The following is a 22428-nucleotide window of genomic DNA, read 5'->3' as shown; positions in this document are numbered from 1 at the left end:
CACACACACACACACACACACACACACACACACACACACACACACACCACACACACACACACACACACAGTTGTTGCCCGTTACAGAGACTTATAACAGTAGATTTTTTACTTCACCAGAAGTTTTTACTCTTAAGATTTTTTTGTTGACCTTTTTGCTGATGTTTTTATTATTTATGGCCATATTGATGTGCATTACAGCCAGCTCCTTAGTAAACACATCAAAGTACAAAATAAGTGATTAATGATGGAAGAAATGTGTTGCATCATTACTATCCCTAAAATGAAAACAGTTGTATATATATATTGTATTATATAAAATTTGATTGGGCGCAGCCGTTCTTTATGTTGTGAATCTCCCCGGCCCTGTCCCTTTAAATGAATGCTGCACTAGATGAAAACTTATTTTCTGCAACAATGTTTGGATTATGGAATCTTAATTATAAGATAGTGCAAGTACAAATAATTTACTGTTAACAACATAGCAATAAGAGGTGTGGAAATGTCATGACACTAAGACGCATCACGATGTGGAGGTCAGCAACTCTACATCAATGGAGTGACAGAATATCTGGAGTTTGGTTTCATTTCAGCTCAGTGCGAGTCTAGTGGACAAGTCAGTCCACTAACGTATCGCTCTCGCTACCAATATTAGCTGCTCTGCTTCTGGGCTGAAAGAAATGAGCATGCAGGCTGAAATTCAACCGGGGAGGTGTTCTGTCAGCAGATGCACTGACTTAAACCAAGTCAGTGTGGAAGAGCTATGAGAAAAGTAACTAACTAAAGTCTGCTAGCCGCTAGGCTAATGCCTGCAGTGTAAAACTCCATAGGCATTCAGTGTGCTGTCATAGAGCTGCTGTATAGATTACAACAGTCTTGTGATACACTGCAGAAGGATTCATGTTTAGTTCATGTACTGAGGAGGCTCACACACATACTGCTATTTAACAGATATCATAGACTGTTGTAGTCTGATTTTGAATGCACTTTCTAAATAAAAAAAAGTAGTCATGTGCAGTAATATAGAAATGATAGGTACAAAGCCAACCTTCACCAACAAAAGGTACAGGAGAGGACAGATCACAAACACACCCTTTGATTGTCTTAATGAGGGCAAAATGATGCACATCTTTACCTATTCAGTAAAACAAGTACTGCATGTAAACCAGTGGCGGGCCGTCAGGGCCAGCTAAGTCTTCTCTGCTGGCCTAAACAGAATCACAAAGTTATAGCTATTTTATAATTTAATAATTTTTTCCCTTTATCTATTTTCTCATTGCACAGCTCCTGTCTTCCTCTGTTGCTCTGGTTCCAGCACAGCTTGTTTTAAGGAGAGATTCAGCCCGGTGTTCCGTTAACGTCGGCCGGTGCTATTTCGCCGGCCGGTGTTACGTTGACGCCGACCGGTGTTTATTTCGCGCCCCGGTGTTTCGTTGACGCCGACCGGTGTTTCAGAAACGTCGCCCGGTGTTTATTCCGCCGACCGGTGCTTATTTCGCTGGCCAGTTTTTCGTTCGCTGGCCTGGGGATTGATTTGTCATGCTTGACAATTTTACGTGACTGGTCATTAGGCTCGTTCGACATAAGCCAGGCGTGCGCAGAATCGATCACCGGCGATCGGTGCACAATGCATGCTGGGTAGATTTGCGTCCGACTTGCTCTGACGTTATGAAAACGTGCGTAACGATGATCTCACGTGAGCGAGGCGACCGCAGATTTTAGAGCCAGGCGATGCAGAATTGCTCTCCACAGACTGCATGACCCCAGTGCATGATGGGACTTGCGCTGATATCTTTATTTATTTACACACATATGTATATGTGTGTATATATGTATTTATTTTCGTTTGGTTGTCGTATTAGAGTCCTTAGTCCACACTCCGGATTAGTGGGAGGCGGTAATGCACCCGAAAGCTGTTTGCCAACCGCCATAAAAAGCAAAAGCAAAAGAAGAAGCAGGCGGCTGAAAACGGTCCGACTTGAACGCAGTTTTCTGTCAACGCCCCTTTCTACGTCCGCCTGCTCTCATCTGCTTTCCGGCGAGGCGCAGTTCAACTCGAACGAGCCTATTGTGTTAGTTACATTGGTTCTGACTTGTCCGTTAATGACGAAGCATCCCGTCATCACGGGGTTATTTCGGTTTTTTGTTATTGTTCCGGGTTCAAAGGTCACAGATCCCGTTGTCTGTTACGTGAGCGCAGTCCATGGAAAATGTCGTTTAATACGAATACGTGTATTATTACACCAACAAATAACCGTAGCTCAGTAGGACAGCACAGAAGGCCCAGGTATAAAATGCACGGCCCGCCACTGATGTAATAGTAGGTTACAGCTACTTCGCTAAACATGCCACCAAACTAAGCCGGTGGACTGATGGAATACCGTTGTGTAGCAGCTCCTCCAGGTTGTCAGGGTTGCGGGCGAGCTGCAGAATGAGAGCGGAGCCTCTGATCTTCTCTGGGATGCCTTCATACAGCAGTTCAATGTACTCATCCACTCTGGTGACACTGGCTTCCTCATCTAACTACACAGACAATCACAAATACTGTCATTGTCTTATAACAAGGCATGGCCCAATAGAGTGCTGGAGGAGTGACGTGTTTTTGTAGGAAAACCCTGGAAGTTAGCGTCACACTGGTTCCCTCCACAAAAAGACAACGGGATTTTTCCAATGGATTTTGGATTTGTGCAAAAAATAAGCTCTGTGGCAAACAAACATTTATGATACTTCCATGTTTTGTTCAGCAAGATAATCTTCACAATTAATGACTTTTGAAGCCTGAAGTAAGAACAAAACAATAAAGTCTCGTCTTAAGCACAGATCAGGCGTCTGACCACCCATTGACTCCTATACGAGGGAACCAGAAAGGCAACAATGCCGAGTCATTTCTGGGTTTTAGGACTCATTCCTGCAGCACTCTTTTCCAGTGAACAATAAACATGAGATTTGATTGAGGTTTTTTCTTTCAGCCATGTTGTAAGTTAGATTCAATAGAATTAAATAAATAAATGTTGAGTCATAGATTATTGTAAGACACAGAGGCCTCAAATCAGATTAGAGAGAAGAACAACGATCATGAAAAATACAGAATTAAATTTACAAAGTGCTGTCTGAGAACCGAGATCAAACTGTAACGGCTGTGAAGCAACAAGACACATGAACAAACAGGCAGAGTCAGTCAGTGCTTTCCTTTGTTACCTCCATTCCTTCAAACGGTGTCAGCTCTCTAGGTTTCACTGTTCTTTTCTCTTTCTTCTCCGCTGGTGACACAAAAACACAGACAGACAACATTATAGAAACATTACAGAATATATTAACCAGTGGGAAAATGTTCTCACTGCATCAATAAACACTGTACAATCTTCTCATCATGTATTCAACTATGTACACGTAACAAGATCTACATGGCTGATTAATGTACTGGTAAACACTGATGTAACACTCCTCAAATCTGCCATTCCTCGGCCCTTACATGTTTAGTGGTTTTGGAATGTTTACAGACTAATGAAATGATCTACTTTACATTGGAAAAGTTGGCGTTGAGCAATGTTTACACCCACACTGTGATGTGATTTGTCGGCCATAGAAAGAGTAGCATTCGATGAGGAATCAGCTGATTGTAATTCAAGTTACGTATAAAAGAATTCAAATCAATTGAACAACGTTTTTCAGCCTCCAAGTAAAGCTTTACGTGTGAAAGTTTGCCAGAAGTGCGTTGCCGGAGGCACGTTGTCAGCAAAACATTTTTTCTGCGGTATGGTGAGCCTGACCTGTGCTCCTCTCTTTCACAGCATTTTGCACTTTTAGAGCGTTTTTTAGATGCTGGTAAAAGTTCATATCTTATAATCTTAACTTTTCAGTGCAAGGCACGGAGTCGCACCGCTCATCAATGTTACAAGTGGCCCAGGCAACAAATCAAATCGAGCAAGGGGCGGGCTTTACTACTTTACAACTTCCTTTCAGTTTTGATGCCGGTAGATGTGGTAGGGCTAGCTAGCTGGTTAGCTGTTGGTCTGTGAGAGGGAAGGGGAAATTCATATTTATTGTTGTGATAGTTACATGTAAGCTACTGTCTTTGAGAGAAAGAGAGAGAGCGCATTTACATTAATCATACATGATCGATTACGCACACAGCCTCGTTCCACAGGCGCTTTAGACTCTACAGCAAGGGGGTAAAAATGGTGACATGACTGACTTTTGCCCTCGACGGGTGACGACTTCCTGTTCTGCAAGTAGTAGAGGAGCTGCTCCACCTGGGGCAAACGTGAAGGAGGGATGAGTTTACACTCCTCCACCACTTTCTTGGCCAAGGCTCCCACATCTGTGCTCGGAGAAAGACTTTTCACTCGGATACTGAAGGGAAAAAGAGCATGGTCACAGATCAATAAAAGGTTGATCTGACACTGGTCGAACTTCATTTATGTATTTATCTTAAAGCTTTCAACAGAAGAATGCAGGAAAGATGTGAAATTCAAAACTTAGTAACCTTCATTGCAAAGAAAAATTAGTTCATACCATTTAAGCATACCAAGCAAATGACAATTATATGGCAAGCTACTCCTAGAGACGTAAGAGTAACCCAATGGTGATTTCAAGAACCTGCCTGTATAAAACCTTCCCTAAGTCAGTTCCAATGAGAAAAAATAAATATGAATTAAAAGAGGTAGAGAACGATGGAATCTGGAGTGGATGGCAAAAGAAGGAAGATAATACAAATAGAAAAAAAATGGTAATCATGAAAAAAGTTCAATGACAAACTTGTATCATTCCATCAGAATTAAATTAAAGAAAGAAGAAGTGATGGAGAAAAAAAAACAAATCATTGGAGTTCTTAAAATTCTCATAAAGTACACTCACATTTTTTGTCCCTCCTTTCGTTCGCCCAGCATATGGCCTCCACCCTCTCCCAGTATGGACGCCTCCACTTCATAGTGGACCACAAGGGCCTTCTCTGTGGGATGGACATCCAGACTGCCAGCAGTCACTTTGCTTTGGGTGATAATGTACAGACAGATAAGTAAACAAGACCTCAAACTGATGTTTTCCCGTAACTGTCTAAGACTCCAGTTAACTAATTTTAAATACATATTTCATAACCCTCGCATTGGACTTAAGTCTCAAATCAGTGAATTCTACAATAAATCAGTGGGGTCATTCAGCATGACCTCAGCCAACAAATGTGTCTCCTTTTTCCACATTTGGAACGTAACGTTGCCCCAGAACGGAGGTTTATATCATACATCTTTCACTGAATGTTGATGACTGACTTTTAAAGGCTCATAAAGCAAATAATAATAAGAAAAATACACAAGTTAAATGGAGATAACGTCATTAAGTTTTAACCATCCACCCAAACAATACCGATGGGAAGACACGCCCAGACAGCGACATACGCTGTCTGGCTGCTTATTAACATGTTTCCATAAAGGGCTGGATTATAAGAAAGATTAGCTCAGCACACACGTGTTAACTCTTAGACATTGACCCAATTCAACATTAGACAGCTAATTAGCAAGGCATTTGATCGGTCACCGTTTCACGTTAGCTTGCTAGCTGTCACCCAGGTATCCCAGCCCCCTTCATTGAGGGGATGTAATGCCAAACCCCGTTTCACAATCTGTCGCTTTAATGGCGTTGTAGTTACCGACGAAAATATAGGTCAGTAGGCAAATGAAATACGTTCCTTATGATTTTTGAAGTCTTGTGGTCGATTCGGTATTGTTGAAATTCCCCTCGTAGTTCCTTGTACTGATACACACAGATACACTACGCTAGCTATGAGCTACCGCTATCCTCCAAGGGTTGGTTTGGGAGAGACATGCAAGATTTTTTCACGTATGTATTTTATCTGTGGATTACATAACATGCCGAATTCATTGATGTGTCATAGTGCTTTAAAAATGTCCTTAAGACATCGTACACTTGATACTAGCTTTACCCAGCGAGCAAGTAAATATGATACTGCCCAAAGTTTGACAATTGGTGAGGCTTCTCTCCATGCCATAGAACCGCAGCCATCAAGGCTAAATACTTACCAAACACTCCTTAGTCTCATCTAACCTGAGTGCTTATTAAACGTCTAGAATTAGAGCTGACACACTGTGCTGCCATATCTTAATTATATTAACATACGAGTGGTATTGTAGTAAGGTTAGTCATCGTTAACGACAACAACATATACCGTTTACCAAAAACATCTTGAAAAAACAATCATGTTAGCTTTGTTTGCTCTCACCGTTTGAGGTAGCGCGCGTCATCCTGCATCTTCTCCAAATGTAATCTTTCAGATTTTGAATGAATTTAATGTTACATTTAACGGACCCTTCAAATCACGATCATAGAAATCCGCGTGCTAATCGCTAGCACCACTGTCAAAACAGCAGGAGTGGACTACAAACATGGGGTTCCGCCCTGGTTTAATATTACCAAAGTAGAGACTATCAGGCAGCGTTTATATTCGTGCAGCGTACAAATACTGCCTCTGGTAAAACAGTTGGCATTAGGTAATAACCTTAATGTGAACCACGCTTTACCACAACACTTGTGCATCTACAAATGAACACCGTTCGCATTGCAGAGCAGGATGTGTGGCAGCAGCTGCCTGTAAGGCTAAACTTGGGGAAATTAATGCAATATCGAAACCACTAGGTTGAATCATTTTCTTTCACATTTAACTTTCAGGATTTCAAGTCGTTTCACCTCGTTAACTCATCACACATGAACCATATAATGGCCCTGGTTGTATTGCTCTCGGATGGAATTTCATTATTTATGAAAACAGAAGACTTGTGTTGAAAAAACAAAATTGGAAAGTTCTGGGAGAGGATGTGGACATGGTGGAGGAGTACAAGTACCTGGGTGTCTCCATCGACAACAGACTGAAGTGGAAGACCAACATCAACGCTGTGTACAAGAAGGGGACCAGTCGACTCTTTTTCTTGAGGAAACTTCGATCCTTCAACGTGTGCAGCAAGATGTTGGAGATGTTCTACCAGTCTGTTGTGGCCAGTGCACTGTACTTCTCCGTAGTCTGCTGGGGAACAACATTGGAGCCGGAGACACCAACAGACTTAACAAACTGGTTAAGAAGGCCGGCTCCATCATTGGCTGCAAACAAGACTATCTGGAAGAGGTGGTGGAGAGGAGGACACTGAAGAAACTATTATCCATAACTATTATCACCCTCTCCACCACCTACTGCAGGGACAGCGGAGCACTTTCTCCAACAGACTCCGCTGTCACAAGGACAGATTCAGGAGAACATTCCTGCCCACTGCACAAGACTTTATAACAAATCACCTCTGGCCAGATCATCCTTCAATTGACTACAACACCGCTACACTGTTGTTGTTTGCTGTTGGTGATCCTTGCACTACTGTTTTTTTTTTTTACCTAGTTAGTTAATTTAATACCATTCTATTTTATACTGTGCATTTTTTATTTTCTTTAAATGTATTATATTCTGCTCTGTTATTTTATTGTATTGTATATATTGAGCATCTTTCATACTTAATAGTTTTATTAGTGCTGGGCAAGTTAACGCATTCATTAATTAACGCCGACAATTATATTATCGCACATAAATGCAGTTTTTAATTTTTTATTAAGCAGACATTTTTAACACAAGAACCGGGCAGCGAGCGGTGAACAGCTGTTCCTTCTCTTCCTGCTGCTGCTGCCGAATTTAACAAACATTAAAAAAAGGAAAAAAACATGAAGTAGATAGGTTTGCAGTTTTCAAGGTGTATATTTTAAATTGCATCTATTACACACATGAAGATACAGTTGTGAACACCGGCTGAATATCTATGATCAGAATCATTATAACTGTATATTAACTGCTGTTAAAAAAGAGAATACTGCTGTTAAAAATAACCTTATTTGTTTAAAGTGTTTGCAAACCAAATGTTATTGCACTTTTGTTCATATAGCAGTACTTTTAAAATAAAAGTGCGCAATACACTACTTTTGAATTAATCATTGAACTTTGTGCATAACAATGCGATTGTAATCGTTGCCCAGCACTCATTTTTATGTTTACTCTGTAATTTTGTTTGCTGCTGCTACAAACAAATTCCCCCCTTGGGATGAATGCTGTTTTAGTTTTCTTTACGTATTGTGATTGCTCCCTGAGTTGGATTACGACAGACTTTTTGCCTACTTCCCTGAGTTGGAATACGGTCGGGATTAATTTGAGAGCCTAGCCTACCTCCCGTGTGGGAATACAATATGAATACTGTGGACATTTGGTCAAACTGAGAGCTTACCTGCTCTACTGGAGTCCTTGTTCTGTGATAACTATTGGTTTTTGAACTGTTGGCATCTGCTGGCCTGTGGTCGTTGCCAGACGGCGCGGCTTGTTTTCTGTTCTGTTTTTGACATCGGTGCTGGAAAGGATTTCATACACTGCCCTGCAGCTACACTTTCAGGACTTCTTGTTCTTCTTTACGCTAAAGATAGTTCTTAATGACATTGGCTGTATGTTTGGGGTTGTTGTCCTGCTGCAGAATAAATTTGGTGCCAATCATACGCCTCCCTGATGGTATTGCATAATGGATAAGTATCTGCCTGTATTTCTCAGCATTGAGGACACCATTAATCCTCACCAAATCTCCAACTCCATTTGGAGAAATGCAGCACCAAACTTGCAAGGAACCTCCACCATGCTTCACTGTTGCCTGCAGACACTCATTATTGTACCACTCTCCAGCCCTTTGGTGAACAAACTGCCCTTTTCTACAGCGAAATATTTCAAATTTTGACTCATCAGTCCAGAGCACCTGCTGCCATTTTTCTGCACCCCGGTTCCTATGTTTTCGTGCATAGTTAAGTCGCTTGGCCTTGTTTCCATGTCGGAGGTATGGCTTTTTGGCTGCAACTCTTCCACGAAAACCACTTCTGGCCAGACTTCTCCGGACAGTAGATGGGTGTACCTGGGTCCCACTGGTTTCTGCCAGTTCTGAGCTGATGGCACTGCTGGACATCTCCTGATTTCGAAGGGAAATAAGCTTGATGTATTTTTCATATGCTGCACTAACTTTCCTTGGCCGACCACTGCGTCTACGATCCTCAACGTTGCCCGTTTCTTTGTGCTTCTTCAAAAGAGCTTGAACAGCACATCTTGAAACCCCAGTCTGCTTTGAAATCTTTGTCTGAGACCTTGCTGATGCAGTATAACTTCCTTGTGTCTTGTTGCTGTGCTCAGTCTTGCCATGGTGTATGACCTGTGACATGAAACCGTCTTCCACAACCTCACCTTGGTAGCAGAGATTGGCTGTTCCTCACCCAGTTTTAAGCCTCCTACACAGCTGTTTCTGTTTCAGTTACTGACTGTGTTTCAACCTACATGTGAAATTGATGATCATTAGCACCTGTTTGGTATAATTGGTTGATCATACACCTGACTATAATCCTACAAAATCCCTGACTTTGTGCAAGTGTACCTATAGGAATTGATGCTGGTTTGAAGGCAAAGGGTAGTAACACCAAATATTGATTTGATTTTTCTTTTGTTCGCTCACTTTGCATTTTGTAAATTGATAAAAACAATTATTATTCATATTTTTCAAAAGCATTCTTAGTTTACAGCATTTTTTCACAACTGCCTAAAACTTTTGCACAGTACTGTATATATTTACGGTGTTTCACTGTCATAGAAACTGAATTTAACCTATTTGGAATTAACGGTCTCTTACTGTAGTGATTTGACAGTTTTTCACTGTAAAATGTAGACATTTTTTTACAATGTATGGCCCATATTGCGCCCACATAAATATAGTGTAATATATTGCCACAGAAATACTGCCAGAGAGATCAGTCCAATGTACAATGTAACACAGACAGACACAGACAGCACTTTGGTGATATCAGCTTTTATTGGAGAGCTGTGATATGACTGCAAAGCAGTATTTCTGCAGACTTCCTCACACCAAATTGTTTGCACCTAACTGCTTCTATATGCACTCAGCATCCTGTGTGTGCTGGCGAATGTTTACTATTGTGTGTTTATCTACACATGCAATGTAAAGACTTTCTTAACTCTTACACTGCTTCTTCCTGTTTCCTCTTCCTCTGCCTTCATCCACTCTCCTCCACATGTAAACCATTTCTCCCCCTTCTCTTAACGATCATCATTTTCTCCTTCCCCTCTCACTATTCCACGTCCCCTCCCTCGGCCTCATCATCAGCACATGCTGTGAACTCCTTCTCGGATAGCAGGCCATATTCGTTGAGAAAACCCTCCACATCCGTTGCGAAGAAGTCTTCATTGAAGTGTTTGGTAACAGCCAGGAAATTACCCAGTAACTCACCAGCTTTGTAGACCAGCAGAGCAGGAAGAACCTGGAGGGAGATGAACAGGAACATAAAAGTAGCTGCAGGCTGTCTCTGAGTTCAGTTAATAGGGACAGTGAGACTGGTTTTAATATAGTCAGTAGTCAGCATCTCATCACAATCATATTTCATGTTTTTTATTTAATAGCAAGGTGTTTAATTCAATGCTAGTCCGGTTTCAGTTATACCATTACAAATGCTGAATCAACAATTTGTTATTTTGTTTTTACAACCTCTAAGTGAAACTGAAAAGTCAGTTAATTAGTTCTTGCTGTCTATGTCTGCAAATCTTTCCATTCCAGCATTACTTAGTTTACAATGATAACAGTGTGAGATGCAACACTTGATAATCATTGTAATCTCCTGAAACAATGGGTCCTTTATTAGGTGCCTATGAAATCTTTTTTTAAAATTATTATTATTTCCCCAAATTCTTTGTTTTCAGTTATGATTTGTTCCACGATTGAAGCACATTTTGTCATCAGAAAAGGTGTCTTATCATGTGGTGGATGAATACAATTTCAACAATTCATAACAAAATATTAAAAACGAATGAATATGAATGAATTTGATGAAACAGAACATTGCCCGATTATATTTGAGAAAAGAAAGTGCTTCAAAACATAAATAGAAACATCCCGTCCTTTTGTAAAATAAAGTCCTGAATTTAGATGTTAGCGTCAATTTCCCCCAGTTTTTTTGGAGACTAACAGACGACCCCTCCCCAAAGTTTCCGCTTAACACGTGTCTTCTGTTCTCAGCTTGAGCATCTCGGCTCCCATCTTTGAACAGCAAGTGCCGAGCAATCGCCGGTTTCCCTCTGATCTGGGGCTTTTGTTGGGAAGCTCCAAAAAATCGTTGAGTGAAAAAATCCAGACTAAAGTCATGTCGTGTGAACTATGCTGGCCGTCTAAGAGTGCCTCTTCGACATTACTCTCTGATGAAACATAGCAGAATACAGGTTTTTTTGTCCATTTGGGTCAAGTGCTGTGAAAAAAACACTTAAACGGTCGGGAAAATCTTGGTTTTCATAAATTGCATTTTGGCAAATTCCACAATATTTACAACGGATTCTATTTCATTATCAATTTCCGCAATTCCGGCCTTTTTTTGGGGATTGTGGAAATCATTGGGCCCTATCCTTAACTTCACAAGGAAGAAGACAGAAGCAGGCTTTTTAAATTTTAGACTGAAATGTCAGCTGTTAGTGGCAGATTTTATTGGGTGCAGGCAGCTAGATAATTAACAATAACTTAGTGAAACAAAGTGTTAACTTTTTACTGGTTGACTCTCCCCTAGAATCCTGCAAAAGGGTCTTAAATATAAAATATATTTGATGGCTACATGGCGGAGTTACTGGCAACGCCTTTCTGGAGAAGGACATTTCCAGAAAAACTGGACATCGTAAGAAAAGGTCGGCCAACCCCACAGCTAGCAGCCCTGACCCAGCCAGGAAAAGAATTTGTACGAACGGTATTCCTGGTTGACAGCGTCGGAGAAGTGTTGCACATTTTATGGCTGGGAATACGTTTTATTTGCGACCGAGCGTCTTGGTCAGTGGTCGGCAACCCGCGGCTCCGGAGCCACATGCGGCTCTTCAGCCCCTCTGTTGCGGCTCCCTGAGTCTACATCCACACTACTACGTTTTCGTGTTAAAATGGAGTTTTAACAAACAAAAACGATCTCCGTCCACACGGCGTTTCAGCATTGTTTTCGAAATTATCTCCGTCCAGAATAAAACACCTGAAAACGAATATCACGTGACTATTCACGTACATTGGGCATGATGGTGCCGGTGTAAACAGGAAGTAGATTGGTTGCTTGGTTAAAAAAATACGAAAGAGTAATACAGTTATGAAGGCAAATCACTGTCAAAATCCGAGAGCGCAAATGAGATCCATGCGCGTGCGAAAATCAAACAGCCGAGCACGTATTTTACTTTGATGAGCGCTTTTACATCACTCCGCGAGCAAAATTCAGTCTCGCGCGAGCAGAATTCACTCTTGTGCGAGCAGAATTCACTCTTGTGCGAGCAAAAGTTGCTCGCGAAGCTTAAACCTGCTCGCTCGCGAGTAGTTTTTCTTTTTGACAGTAAGTGGGCGGACCCAGTCTCCATTGTATCTCTACATCTAATTGGTTACAATCCTCGTCTTGGGATAGACCGGATATCACGCTAGGGGGAGATTTTCAGATTACAGGTCAGGGGCAAATAATGTACATTTTACTGCACGGGTACTTTTACTTTCTGCACTTAAAGTACATTTTGCTGATAATAACGTTGACTAAGGTTTTGAATGCAGGTATTTTACTCGTAGTGGGTTATTGTTTCATCAGTATGCTATTAGTACGTTTACTGCAGTGAGGATCTGAATACTTTTTCATCTACTAATTACTTGTCAGTGATTTAACAGTTAATATACAAACAGTGGTCCCTAATCTTGGCTCCAGATCTTTGAGCAGGTCCAAATTGTTGCTCATATTATATACAACTATATTATATCTCTTCTGTAAACACAACAGTATGATTAAATATGATCACATCATGTTTTAATCAATTAAGATCAAAGAGTTTCTTTGAGCTGTTTGTCACAAGAGGTTTGATGATCAAACACACATCGTCTGTAATAGAATGATGGAGTGAATTTAAACTAATCTGAGCAACTTGACTTTAACACATTTTTAATTATTGTATTTAACAACGCTATTAACATAATTTGTATTTCATCAGCCTCTACAGTCTGAAAAGTTTACAAAACCTATCGGACAAATGTAGAACATTCTGAGATGTAGTGGAGTAGTTAGTGGCGGATTGAAAACCACCTCTATCAGACCTAGCGTCTGCGTCAGAGTGATATCCGGTTTATCCCAAGACGAGGATTGTAACCAATTAGATGTAGAGATACAATGGAGACTGGGCCCGCCCACTTACTGTCAAAAAGAAAAACTACTCGCGAGCGAGCAGGAAAAAGACTCGCGAGCCAGCAGGTTTAAGCTTCGCGAGCGACTTTTGCTCGCGCGAGACGGAATTTTGCTCGTAGAGTGATGTAAAAGCGCTCGTCAAAGTAAAATACGTGCGCGGCTGTTTGATTTTCGCACGCGCATGGATCTCATTTGCGTTCTCGGATTTTGACAGTGATTTGCCTTCATATAAAGTAGTCTTTAAGAATGACTTAAGAGCTTCCTGTAAAATATTCCTCTGTAAACTCAAACAGACTAATTTCCTGTAAAGTTTTAGAAGTTTTATTTTTCAGACTTAGTTACAAAGCTGCGGGTTTTGCTCTCTCTCTCTCACATTACATTTACTTTAAAATGAACACTTACAAATAAAAGTTTACTAGATTATGGATCAATAAATGAGGTCAACACACGTCTCTCACTCGTAGCTCTGCTGGTGACTGAAGTCTCTGTCCTACTGGAGAGCAATCAATGTTTAGTTCCTTTATAGTTTATGTGTGTGGACTTCACAATAGTTGTGTAGAACAAAATAAGCATTAATAAGAAAAGGAAAGTCCTCCGTTTTGTGTCCATCCTCCTCAAAGCCGCTAACCGTGACTTCAGACGTCCATTCCTTCCGTATGGCTGGTAACCCGCTGGACACGCCGCCAAAATAAAAAATGTTTTAATAGTTTGTCAACTAAAATGTGTGTCACATCCTATTACGTCACTGTCAAGCGCCTTTCCCTGCAGGTGGCTAATTATGATTTGCAGACATCCGCCCTCGGTAAACTATTGTAAACTATTGTGTTGAGCATGTTAAGAGATCTCTAGGAAGCAGTGTTCCTGTGTATGTGTTTGGTGCTTTAATTCTGGAGGATGAGACGGAAAGTGAAAAAGAGGTTCTGGTGAAGTGTGGGAGAAGTGAATAAAGTTGCTGCCGTTTTGCCGCAGATTACGGAGCCCCGTGTTTATTTTTTTATTATTATCATAAATTATAGGCGCAACATTAACGCTCGGCTACACTATCAATGGATAAATCCAAAAAAAGAAAAATCATGGAGGAAAATAGAGTTTAATTCTGTGTATTCATTTACTTTTACTGCCAATGATGCTGGTTTACCTGTATGCTTGAAATGTGGCGAGACATTAGCAAACAACAAGAAATGTAATGTTGAAAGACACTTCCAGAACAAGCACACAGGTAAAATAGCAATAAAATGTCAAGAATTGTCTTTATTCTTGTTCTATAATTTCATAAATACAACAAACTATAGTTTTGTATATATAATATAACTATATATGAAATTTTATAAGCTGTGATGTCAAATAGCTTTTGCGGCTCCAGACAAATTTTATTTGGTGAAAAATAGGGCAAAATGGCTCTTTGGGTAGTGAAGGTTGTGTTGAACTTCATGTAACATTTTATTTCACTCTTCAAATGTTGCAGTGTTATGTGAATATGTGGCTTTTACACAAACAAGTATAACCCGTAGCTGTGGCGTCATAATGAGGTTATTAGAAGATGGTTCAACTGTAGTAGGACAGCACTGAAGGCCCAGGTATGAAACACACGGCCCACCACTGTTACTAAGATTACGTCATCATTTTCTTTGCTCTTGGTTTACTAACCTCAGGCGAGAAGCGCTCAGCAGCGCCTGTTGCCAAGGCATCAATACGACAGAATTTAATGCTTGAGTACTCTGAAGCCAGACAATCCAGACAGGAGTTCAGATGTTCACAGCCTGACAGGACAAACGGAACAAGCACAACGATTAGCCGATAGCACTGTAGTGAACCATCTCACTGGACATTTCTGGAGTTTGGGTTGAAGCAATGAGACTATTCTGTATAGGAGTGGTATCGTGAGTCAATGAGCTAAGACTTAAACAAAGAAACCTTTGACACCGTGCTGGTAGATGTGGACTACCACTAGGGTCAGCCGGTGTTCCTTCTCTATGACTTCCAGGAAGGCGTCTCCGGTTTCAAGCTCGTACACTTCTTCAAACGTGGGGCCGCAGCTCAGGTGCTCGTGCATTTCCTGCATGCAATGTTTTCTGTAGCGCTTCAGGCCGCGTTCGTCCTCTTCTTGGATCATTTTGTACTCCTGAACGCTCATCTGGAGGTGGAGGAAAAACATGTTACTTCTTTGCTTTTTTGTTAACTTTCAATGTATTCTCTTGGCAGACGTTTGTGTCCAACGCGACATACAGTAGATTGTTGTTGTGTGTACTGTATGTTTTTATTTGATCGTGTCTATCTTCCTGTAAGTGCGTGCATGTCCCAGATTTTTATTCTGTTCCTCTGTACATATCTTTTTCTTTTTGTTGGCAAATATCTGTGCAATTGTGGCCGAGTCGCTTGTCATCCTCTGATTAACTCTAAAACAGGTTGATGGCGTGTTTATGTGCGTAAGGTTCGGTGAGTCTTTCCGTCCACCTTTCTGTTGAGTCTCTCCTTGTCGTCCTCCCGTGGATTGGACATTTGTCTGAGCAGCTCTCTCTTGCTTTGGGGGACAGTCTGATCCACGCTGTCCAACTTAAACCTTCTCCAGTCATTAATTACACCTTTTGGACCTGCAGATACGAAGAAAAGACTTCACGAAGACATACTTAAATACAACGTACGGTTGAAATTGCATTGAAATTAGTCGCACGATTAACTGCACGTCAGGTGATGCCTCAGTAATACTTTTTATAGAGACAGAATTCATTGGTTTTGAGTCAGATTTGTACATCTGATGATTTCCCAGAGCTTACACTATGCAGAGTGATTTAAGCAATTTATGTCCACTGCATCTTCCTGATTTGTGCCTCTGACCTGTGTGGTTGGCAGGCAACTCCTCCTCTTCCTGGGTAGAGCCAGACATCCTGCTAGCAGTCTGCAATACAGAGAACACACAAACTGCATAACCTGACTGTATATTGATCCATTGTTCTCGCTCAACTGCATCGATGCATATATGATTTATGGATCATGTATGTGTCCCTGGTATAACTTTGCAAAATAAAAGTTGAGCTGGACTAAGAACTAATTCAGACAGCAAAATACACCAAGGAATACACATTGTTATTGGGGTGAAAAAAAATGCTGTCTTCGTGTGAACATAACAGCAGTATCCAACACTTTGCCACATCCATGTGTAAATGTTGGACACACTGTTATCACGACCACTTACTGTGAGCCGGGCTGAGGTTTACTAATCAGATTACGTTGAGATTACCGGGAGTCTGACGTGTACACATGCCTAGGACACCATAGCATGTGTGTGTGTGTGATATGAGATTATCTGCTAGCTAAACCTGTCATTCTGTTCACCTTTTTGTAACCCAAATAAAGTATTATTCTATTGTTGCGATCCTAAAAATGTAAGATGAATCTCTGCTGAGAGACTCAATTTCTAGAGAAAAAAAGGAAAGAATATTACTTAATAATCTATAAAGGATAGTTAGGATTATTTGATTTTGGGTTGTATGTAGTAATCATTTATAGTCAGTGTTTTATGCACAGTAGACAGCGGTCAGGTAGTATTAGGGTGGGTCAAACACCAAAATAACTGGCAAATTACCCATTCATTTATTCATTCATGTGCAATATCAATATCAATGTACACCACTGTGCAATACCAACACTTCATATTTCCTACTTCATATATGCAATAATGTAAACCCAACAACTCAGTTTGATTATATCATATCTTAGTTTTTGTTGTTTTTATGGTTTAGTTATTTATTATATTCACTGTTTGATAACTCATTTATTACACTTGTTTTGTTATTAACGGATGTCTCTTGTTGCATCTACTTTGCTGCTGTAATCCTGCTAATTTCCCTGCTGTGGGACTAATAAAGGATTATCTTATCTTTTATTTAGGTGTCTAGAACACGTTTAGCTGCTGCCCTCGTCCACTGCAGCACGTTGCTTTGCTCCCGTGCTGATACTCCTGTCTGTTACTCCATACACTGACTGGATAAGTACCTAATATAACCCCACTTCAAATAATCCAAACTATCCCTTTAATCAGTGATTATGCTGGAATTCAAGGAATTGTAAAATGTAATTCTGTAATGTCAAACACTTGACCTCTCTTTTCTTTTTTTTGTCAAAGTAACCGAAAGGTGACATGAACGCTTCCTTTAAATATCAAATAAACCAACAGCAGTTACGATGTTGCGATTAGATGCCGAGTGTGTACTGATGCTCTGAGTATCGAGGAATACATTCATGGGGCACATCTACCCTGGATACACTGGTAGAGGCCACATGAAAGCCGTTGTGCTGATTAATTCATTAATTCATTAATGCATTAATTCAAATGCAGTTCAGCCAGTGGACTTTAACACAGCTGTAAAAATAGCATAACATGACTTGAAAACCAAAACACTTCATAATATATGCATATGCATGAACAAATGATTTGACTAAAGCAGCGGTTCCCAAACTTTTTAGGCCACGCACCCCCAATCCCCCCCCCCCACACCTTAAAAAAAAAAAAGCAACAGAGCCTAAAAATAAAAATAAAAATCGGACCAATGAGAGAACAGTTTGCTCGCGCGTAGCGTTTGTTTACGAGATAAAAAAACACAAAAAAGACAAATAAACTTCCTGCACCGTGCCTTCGAAAAGGTAACAGACGTACACCAGAAGATTGGCCAGATTGGCCACATCTGTAGACTCGTCTACTTGCAGAGAGTAGAACTCACTCTTCTTCACGCGACCGATTAATGTAGCCAGGATGTCGCACAGGATGCTGTGCGACAGTGTTGTTGGACACCGGGATCATGTCCAACTTGTTTGCTTCTCTCTCTCCAGTCATACATTCCACCATCTCTTTGGCAGCTGGCAAGCACACGTCTTCGGCGATTGTGTGAGGTAGCCCCTTTCTTGCTATTCTGTGACCAGAAGCCCGTAGTGCGTTTTTTGTAGACCCAAGACATGAATGAGACTGCAGTTGTTTTTGGCTGTTTTGTAACTCCTCCAATTTCGATATAAAAATATAAGGGGCTTTTGACTTGCACTGGCATGCTTGGTGTTCAGGTGGCGACGTAAATAAGAGGGCTTCAGACAGCTGTTAGCCAGAACCTCACTGCACCAGGCATGCATGCAACCCTGTCTCCTAAAAATTGTGTTTGACTTATAACATTGACTTATTACAAATACGTTTCTAATCAACATTTTAACACTAACATTTTTTTCCCTCTCCACCACCGCCTCTCCTTCTCCCTATTACGCGGTCAGAATACTACCACAACACGCCGCCTGTCTCCGGCAGAAATGCGCTCATCCATGCACGGGAACAACACCGAGTTGTCGGCTGAGATACCACCAAAACACCCCGCCTGTCTCCAGCAGAAACGCGCTCATCCAGGCCGAGCAACGAGGAACATTACGCGGCTACAATACCTCCACAAAGGCCCGCGTGTAAAATCCGGGAGTAACCGTGACTCTCTTAAGGGTTAGGTTTGGGTGGGGACGTGGCTACCTAGTGGAAGTTATGGTTAGGGTTAGATGGATAAAAATAAATAAAATATACCTCCATAACACCCGCGACTCTCGGCTCATACCTCCCCAGCAACGAGGCACATCACCCGGCCACAATACCTCCAGAATGTCCCCGGGGTGAAATCCGGGACTTGGTTTTATGGTTCCGAGTGGCTGGCGCTCACCTGTTGGCGCCGGACGCGAGGTCTCCAGCCGCCCCCGCCGTGAGGCACCCCATCGTCAGGTCTGTCAGCCCTCGAAACAGGCCGCGGGTCAACAACTTGTGGGTGGCGGGGGTAGAGGCGAGGCAGATCACAGAAAAATAATAAAGACTAGAGTATGGCAAAGATATGTTGACGAGAAACGTATTTGTAATACGTCAAACACAAACGTAATCAGGGAGAAAATACGTTTATGGTCAAACGTAATTGAGAATGCATTTTAGTTTTGGGGAACGTAATTTTTAGGAGACAGGACTGCACCATTAGGCCACCATTACATGTTTCCTTTCGCGCACCCCCTAGAGGCAGCTCGCGCGCACCACACTTTGGGAATCCCTGGACTAAACCAATGCTTATGTAAGCATATTCAAATGGATGTAACACTATATTGTGCTGCTTGCTAAATGCACATTTAATACAATTTGAATTTGTGTATAAAATAAAACTCAAATCTCTAACACTTGCATTTTAGTGTGGAGAAACTAAACCTGTAGCTTCAGAACTCAGAAGATGATTAGACATAGACATGGTATAACCTGCATGGTATGTCACTAAAACAGCCAGAAATTCTTACCTTTGCGTCTGTGAGTGAGAACCGGTGTCTCTCGGTTTCTGACAGCTTGTTCTTTTATTCAACCTTTGCCAGTTGTTTCTATTTGTTTTCTTCTGTCAATCGAGGCTTTCACTGAGTAGCGTGTCCACATATAGATGGACAGGAGGAAGGGGAACACAAGTTTAGAAAAGGGTGGAGAGAGAGATGAGGGAATAAGCTTTATCTTCACAGTCATCTCCATCGTCACTGTAATATAATGTTGTCTAATATGATTAGGTGTGATACCAGGCTCAGTGTTATCGACTAATGACGGCAGAGTAGACACAAGTAAGAGATTATGTACTGGGGATATAACTATCCAGTTGCCAGTTTTACATTTTGGTATCCTATTAGCCATTTCCACAGTGACCTTCCTCAAATTTGTATACATGATGATTACGTGGATCGCTACACATTTAAAATTGAACAGTGGCAGTTGGTGTCGCTTCCGTCCATCCACTTTCTTACCACTCTCACTTCTCTAGGTCTGGGTGGAGGTCGGGATGGGCTACGAAATGTGAGCTAAAATCCTGTCTTCCCAGTCACGTCCTCCTCCAGGTATCCCTGGAGGGCCCGAACGCAATGAAAGCATCTGACACGCTCATTTCAAGTAAAGCTATTGCAAAGTTTCAAAAAAAGTTTATAAAAACTGCTGCACAATCCCAGGAATCAAGTCAAAAGGACTTTGTTGACTTCCACTGCACCTTTCAAAACTACACATCTGTTTTGATACAAGTTGTGCACAACTTGAATATTATGGTTTTATATACATTTTTATAATAATATACATAATATACAAATGTTATTGTTGTGGATGCCAACATGGCTCTTTTAACAAAGTAAACAACTATATCTTGCTTGTCTACTTCTGGAACATCAGCAATAGTTTCCTAACATATGTGCTGAGTCTGTGTTTGTGGGAAGTCATTAGGAAGTGCACTGGTCAGATCAGTCATTTGAAAGTAGGAGTCAGACTTTATCAGCATCATGATCACTTGTGTCGGTGTCCTGCCTCGGGCCAATCGGTTGAGAGCGATGGGAATATCCTGGACCTTGTACTGTTATAGTCTCAGCAATTGATCTTTGTTTCTTGGATCTTGGTTGCACCTCGAATTGCAGATTCTGTCACAAATGAAAAAAAAGAAACACATTTTCAATGTTGTTGTCAGCAGTCATTTCAAATAATGCCAAGGGGAAACACATGTTTAATATGTTGCTAGAAAAATAAATATGACTCAAAGAAGCATCATTAAAACCTATTAAGAATGAAAGATAAAAATATACATTAGGTAATATTTTTCTTCGATAAAATGTTTCTTACTGGTGAGCAAAAAGGTGTGTGTACTAGACTCAGCCAATGCCTGAACAAATACAAACCAATAAGCCTTACAAATATAGTAATCCAAAAATAAACCTATCTGACCACACATGTCAACAACTAGGTCCTGGTAAAATGAGTACATGTTTCTAACACACGCTATGGTGACACACAATGGATGTTTTATTAAATACATAATAATAATAATAATAATAATACATTTTATTTATTGAGCGCTTTTCATAATTCTCAAAGACACTTTACATTAAAATCATCATATAAAAGAAAGCTATACACTAAAAATTTTAAAACATAATATCGGTCACACATTAAAAGCAGTTCTGATTAGGTGGGTTTTGATTTGTGATATGAATATGGAAAGCTCAGTGCAGTCTCGGATGTGTTTGGGGAGGGAGTTCCAGAGGGAGGGGGCAGATATGGAGAAGGCTCTGTCGCCCCATGTCCGGTGCTTGGTCCTGAGTGGAAGGGACAGGAGGTTGGCATCAGAGGAGCGGAGCCAACGGGATGGAGTGTGGTGGTGGAGCAGGTCGGTGAGGTAGGAGGGTGCCTGATTGTGGAGGGCTTTATGAGTGAGGAGAAGGACTTTGTATTGGATTCATTGTTGGATGGGGAGCCAGTGGAGATTTTGGAGAACAGGGGTGATGTGATCCCAGGAGCGGGTGCTGGTGAGCAGGCGAGCAGCAGAGTTCTGGATATACTGGAGTTTATTTAGGATTTTGGATGATGTGCCATAGAGAATACTCTTGCAGTAGTCGATTCTGGAGGTGATGAAGGTGTGGATCAAAGTTTATTAAGTGGTTATTAACCATGTTGACGTATGATGTTACCAAGAGGGAGCAAGTAGAGGATGAACAGAAGAGGACCAAGCACCGAACCCTGGGGGACGCCTTGAGACAGAGGGGCAGTGGAGGAGGTGCAGTTGTTGATACTGATGAACTGTTGTCTGTTTGTAAGATATGATTTAAGCCAGGAGAGAACAGTTCCGGTAATATTGAGGGAGGATTCGAGGCGGGAGAGAAGGATGTTGTGGTGGATGGTGACGAAAGCTGCAGTGAGGTTGAGGAGGATGAGAATATTGAGGTGACCAGCGTCTGAGGAAAGGAGGAGGTCGTTGGTGACTTTGAGGAGGGCTGTTTCAGTGCTGTGCTGTGAGCGGAAACCGGATTGAAATGGCTCGAACAGATCGTTGGAGATGAGGTGGGCTTTGAGTTGTGTAGCGACAACGCGTTCCAGTATTTTTGACAGAAAAGGAAGATGGGAAATGGGCCGGAAATTGCTCATGGTGTCAGGGTCAAGTCCAGGTTTTTTGAGGATGGGGGTGACAGCAGCCAGTTTGACTGTTTCGGGGACTGAACCGGAGCTGAGGGAGGAGTTAGTGATGACTGTGATGAGTGGTGAGATGGCTGGGAGACAGTCCTTGACAAGATTAGATGGGATGAGATCCAGGATACAGGTGGAGCTTCTCATTCCTGTTGTGAAGTGTCCAAAGGGGACACAGGGGAGAACTGAGAAAGGGGCTGAGGGATGATG

The 22428-nt window shown here is 41.4% G+C and overlaps 2 protein-coding genes across 6 annotated transcripts in view; both read right to left on the bottom strand.

Moving 5' to 3' along the window:
- LOC116398537 (kinesin-associated protein 3-like) overlaps positions 1-6419 on the bottom strand; it is a 21795-nt gene extending 15376 nt beyond the window's left edge. For 3 of the 4 annotated variants that reach the window (XM_031874911.1, XM_031874908.1, XM_031874909.1), the window contains exons 1-5: positions 6235-6419; positions 4857-4988; positions 4195-4352; positions 3198-3259; positions 2381-2522 (exon numbers count right to left, since the gene is read on the bottom strand). In XM_031874911.1, the coding sequence (XP_031730771.1) occupies positions 2381-2522; positions 3198-3259; positions 4195-4352; positions 4857-4988; positions 6235-6263 (523 nt within the window). In that variant the 5' untranslated portion in view covers positions 6264-6419. The remainder of the gene's footprint in view (positions 1-2380; positions 2523-3197; positions 3260-4194; positions 4353-4856; positions 4989-6234) is intronic. The other variant, XM_031874910.1, reaches the window with a different exon arrangement.
- Positions 6420-9855: 3436 nt separating this feature from the next.
- LOC116398531 (phosducin-like) lies at positions 9856-19782 on the bottom strand. 2 transcript variants are annotated; one of them, XM_031874895.1, is made up of 6 exons: positions 19542-19782; positions 16086-16146; positions 15705-15841; positions 15165-15384; positions 14898-15010; positions 9856-10340 (listed from the first exon to the last, which is right to left on the bottom strand). In XM_031874895.1, exons 2-6 carry the CDS (start codon positions 16132-16134, stop codon positions 10152-10154), a joined length of 708 nt encoding a protein of 235 aa, XP_031730755.1. In that variant the 5' UTR covers positions 16135-16146; positions 19542-19782; the 3' UTR covers positions 9856-10151. The 2 variants fall into 2 exon arrangements, with proteins under 2 accessions (XP_031730755.1, XP_031730754.1); XM_031874894.1 differs by lacking the exon at positions 19542-19782 and adding an exon at positions 18799-18835.
- Between the last annotated feature and the right edge of the window lie 2646 nt (positions 19783-22428).

This window comes from Anarrhichthys ocellatus, unplaced genomic scaffold, assembly GCF_004355925.1.
Source record: "Anarrhichthys ocellatus isolate YVR2014 unplaced genomic scaffold, GSC_Weel_1.0 scaffold85, whole genome shotgun sequence".
Taxonomy (NCBI): domain Eukaryota; kingdom Metazoa; phylum Chordata; class Actinopteri; order Perciformes; family Anarhichadidae; genus Anarrhichthys; species Anarrhichthys ocellatus.
This window is presented reverse-complemented; position numbering and strand designations above follow the sequence as displayed.

Coding starts and splice junctions, on each gene's coding strand:
- LOC116398531 (XM_031874894.1), bottom strand. Junction 15,842..16,085: donor GTTGCCTGCCAACCACACAG/GTCAGAGGCACA, acceptor TCGTATCTGCAG/GTCCAAAAGGTGTAATTAAT. Junction 15,385..15,704: donor AGGAGAGACTCAACAGAAAG/GTGGACGGAAAG, acceptor CTCCACCTCCAG/ATGAGCGTTCAGGAGTACAA.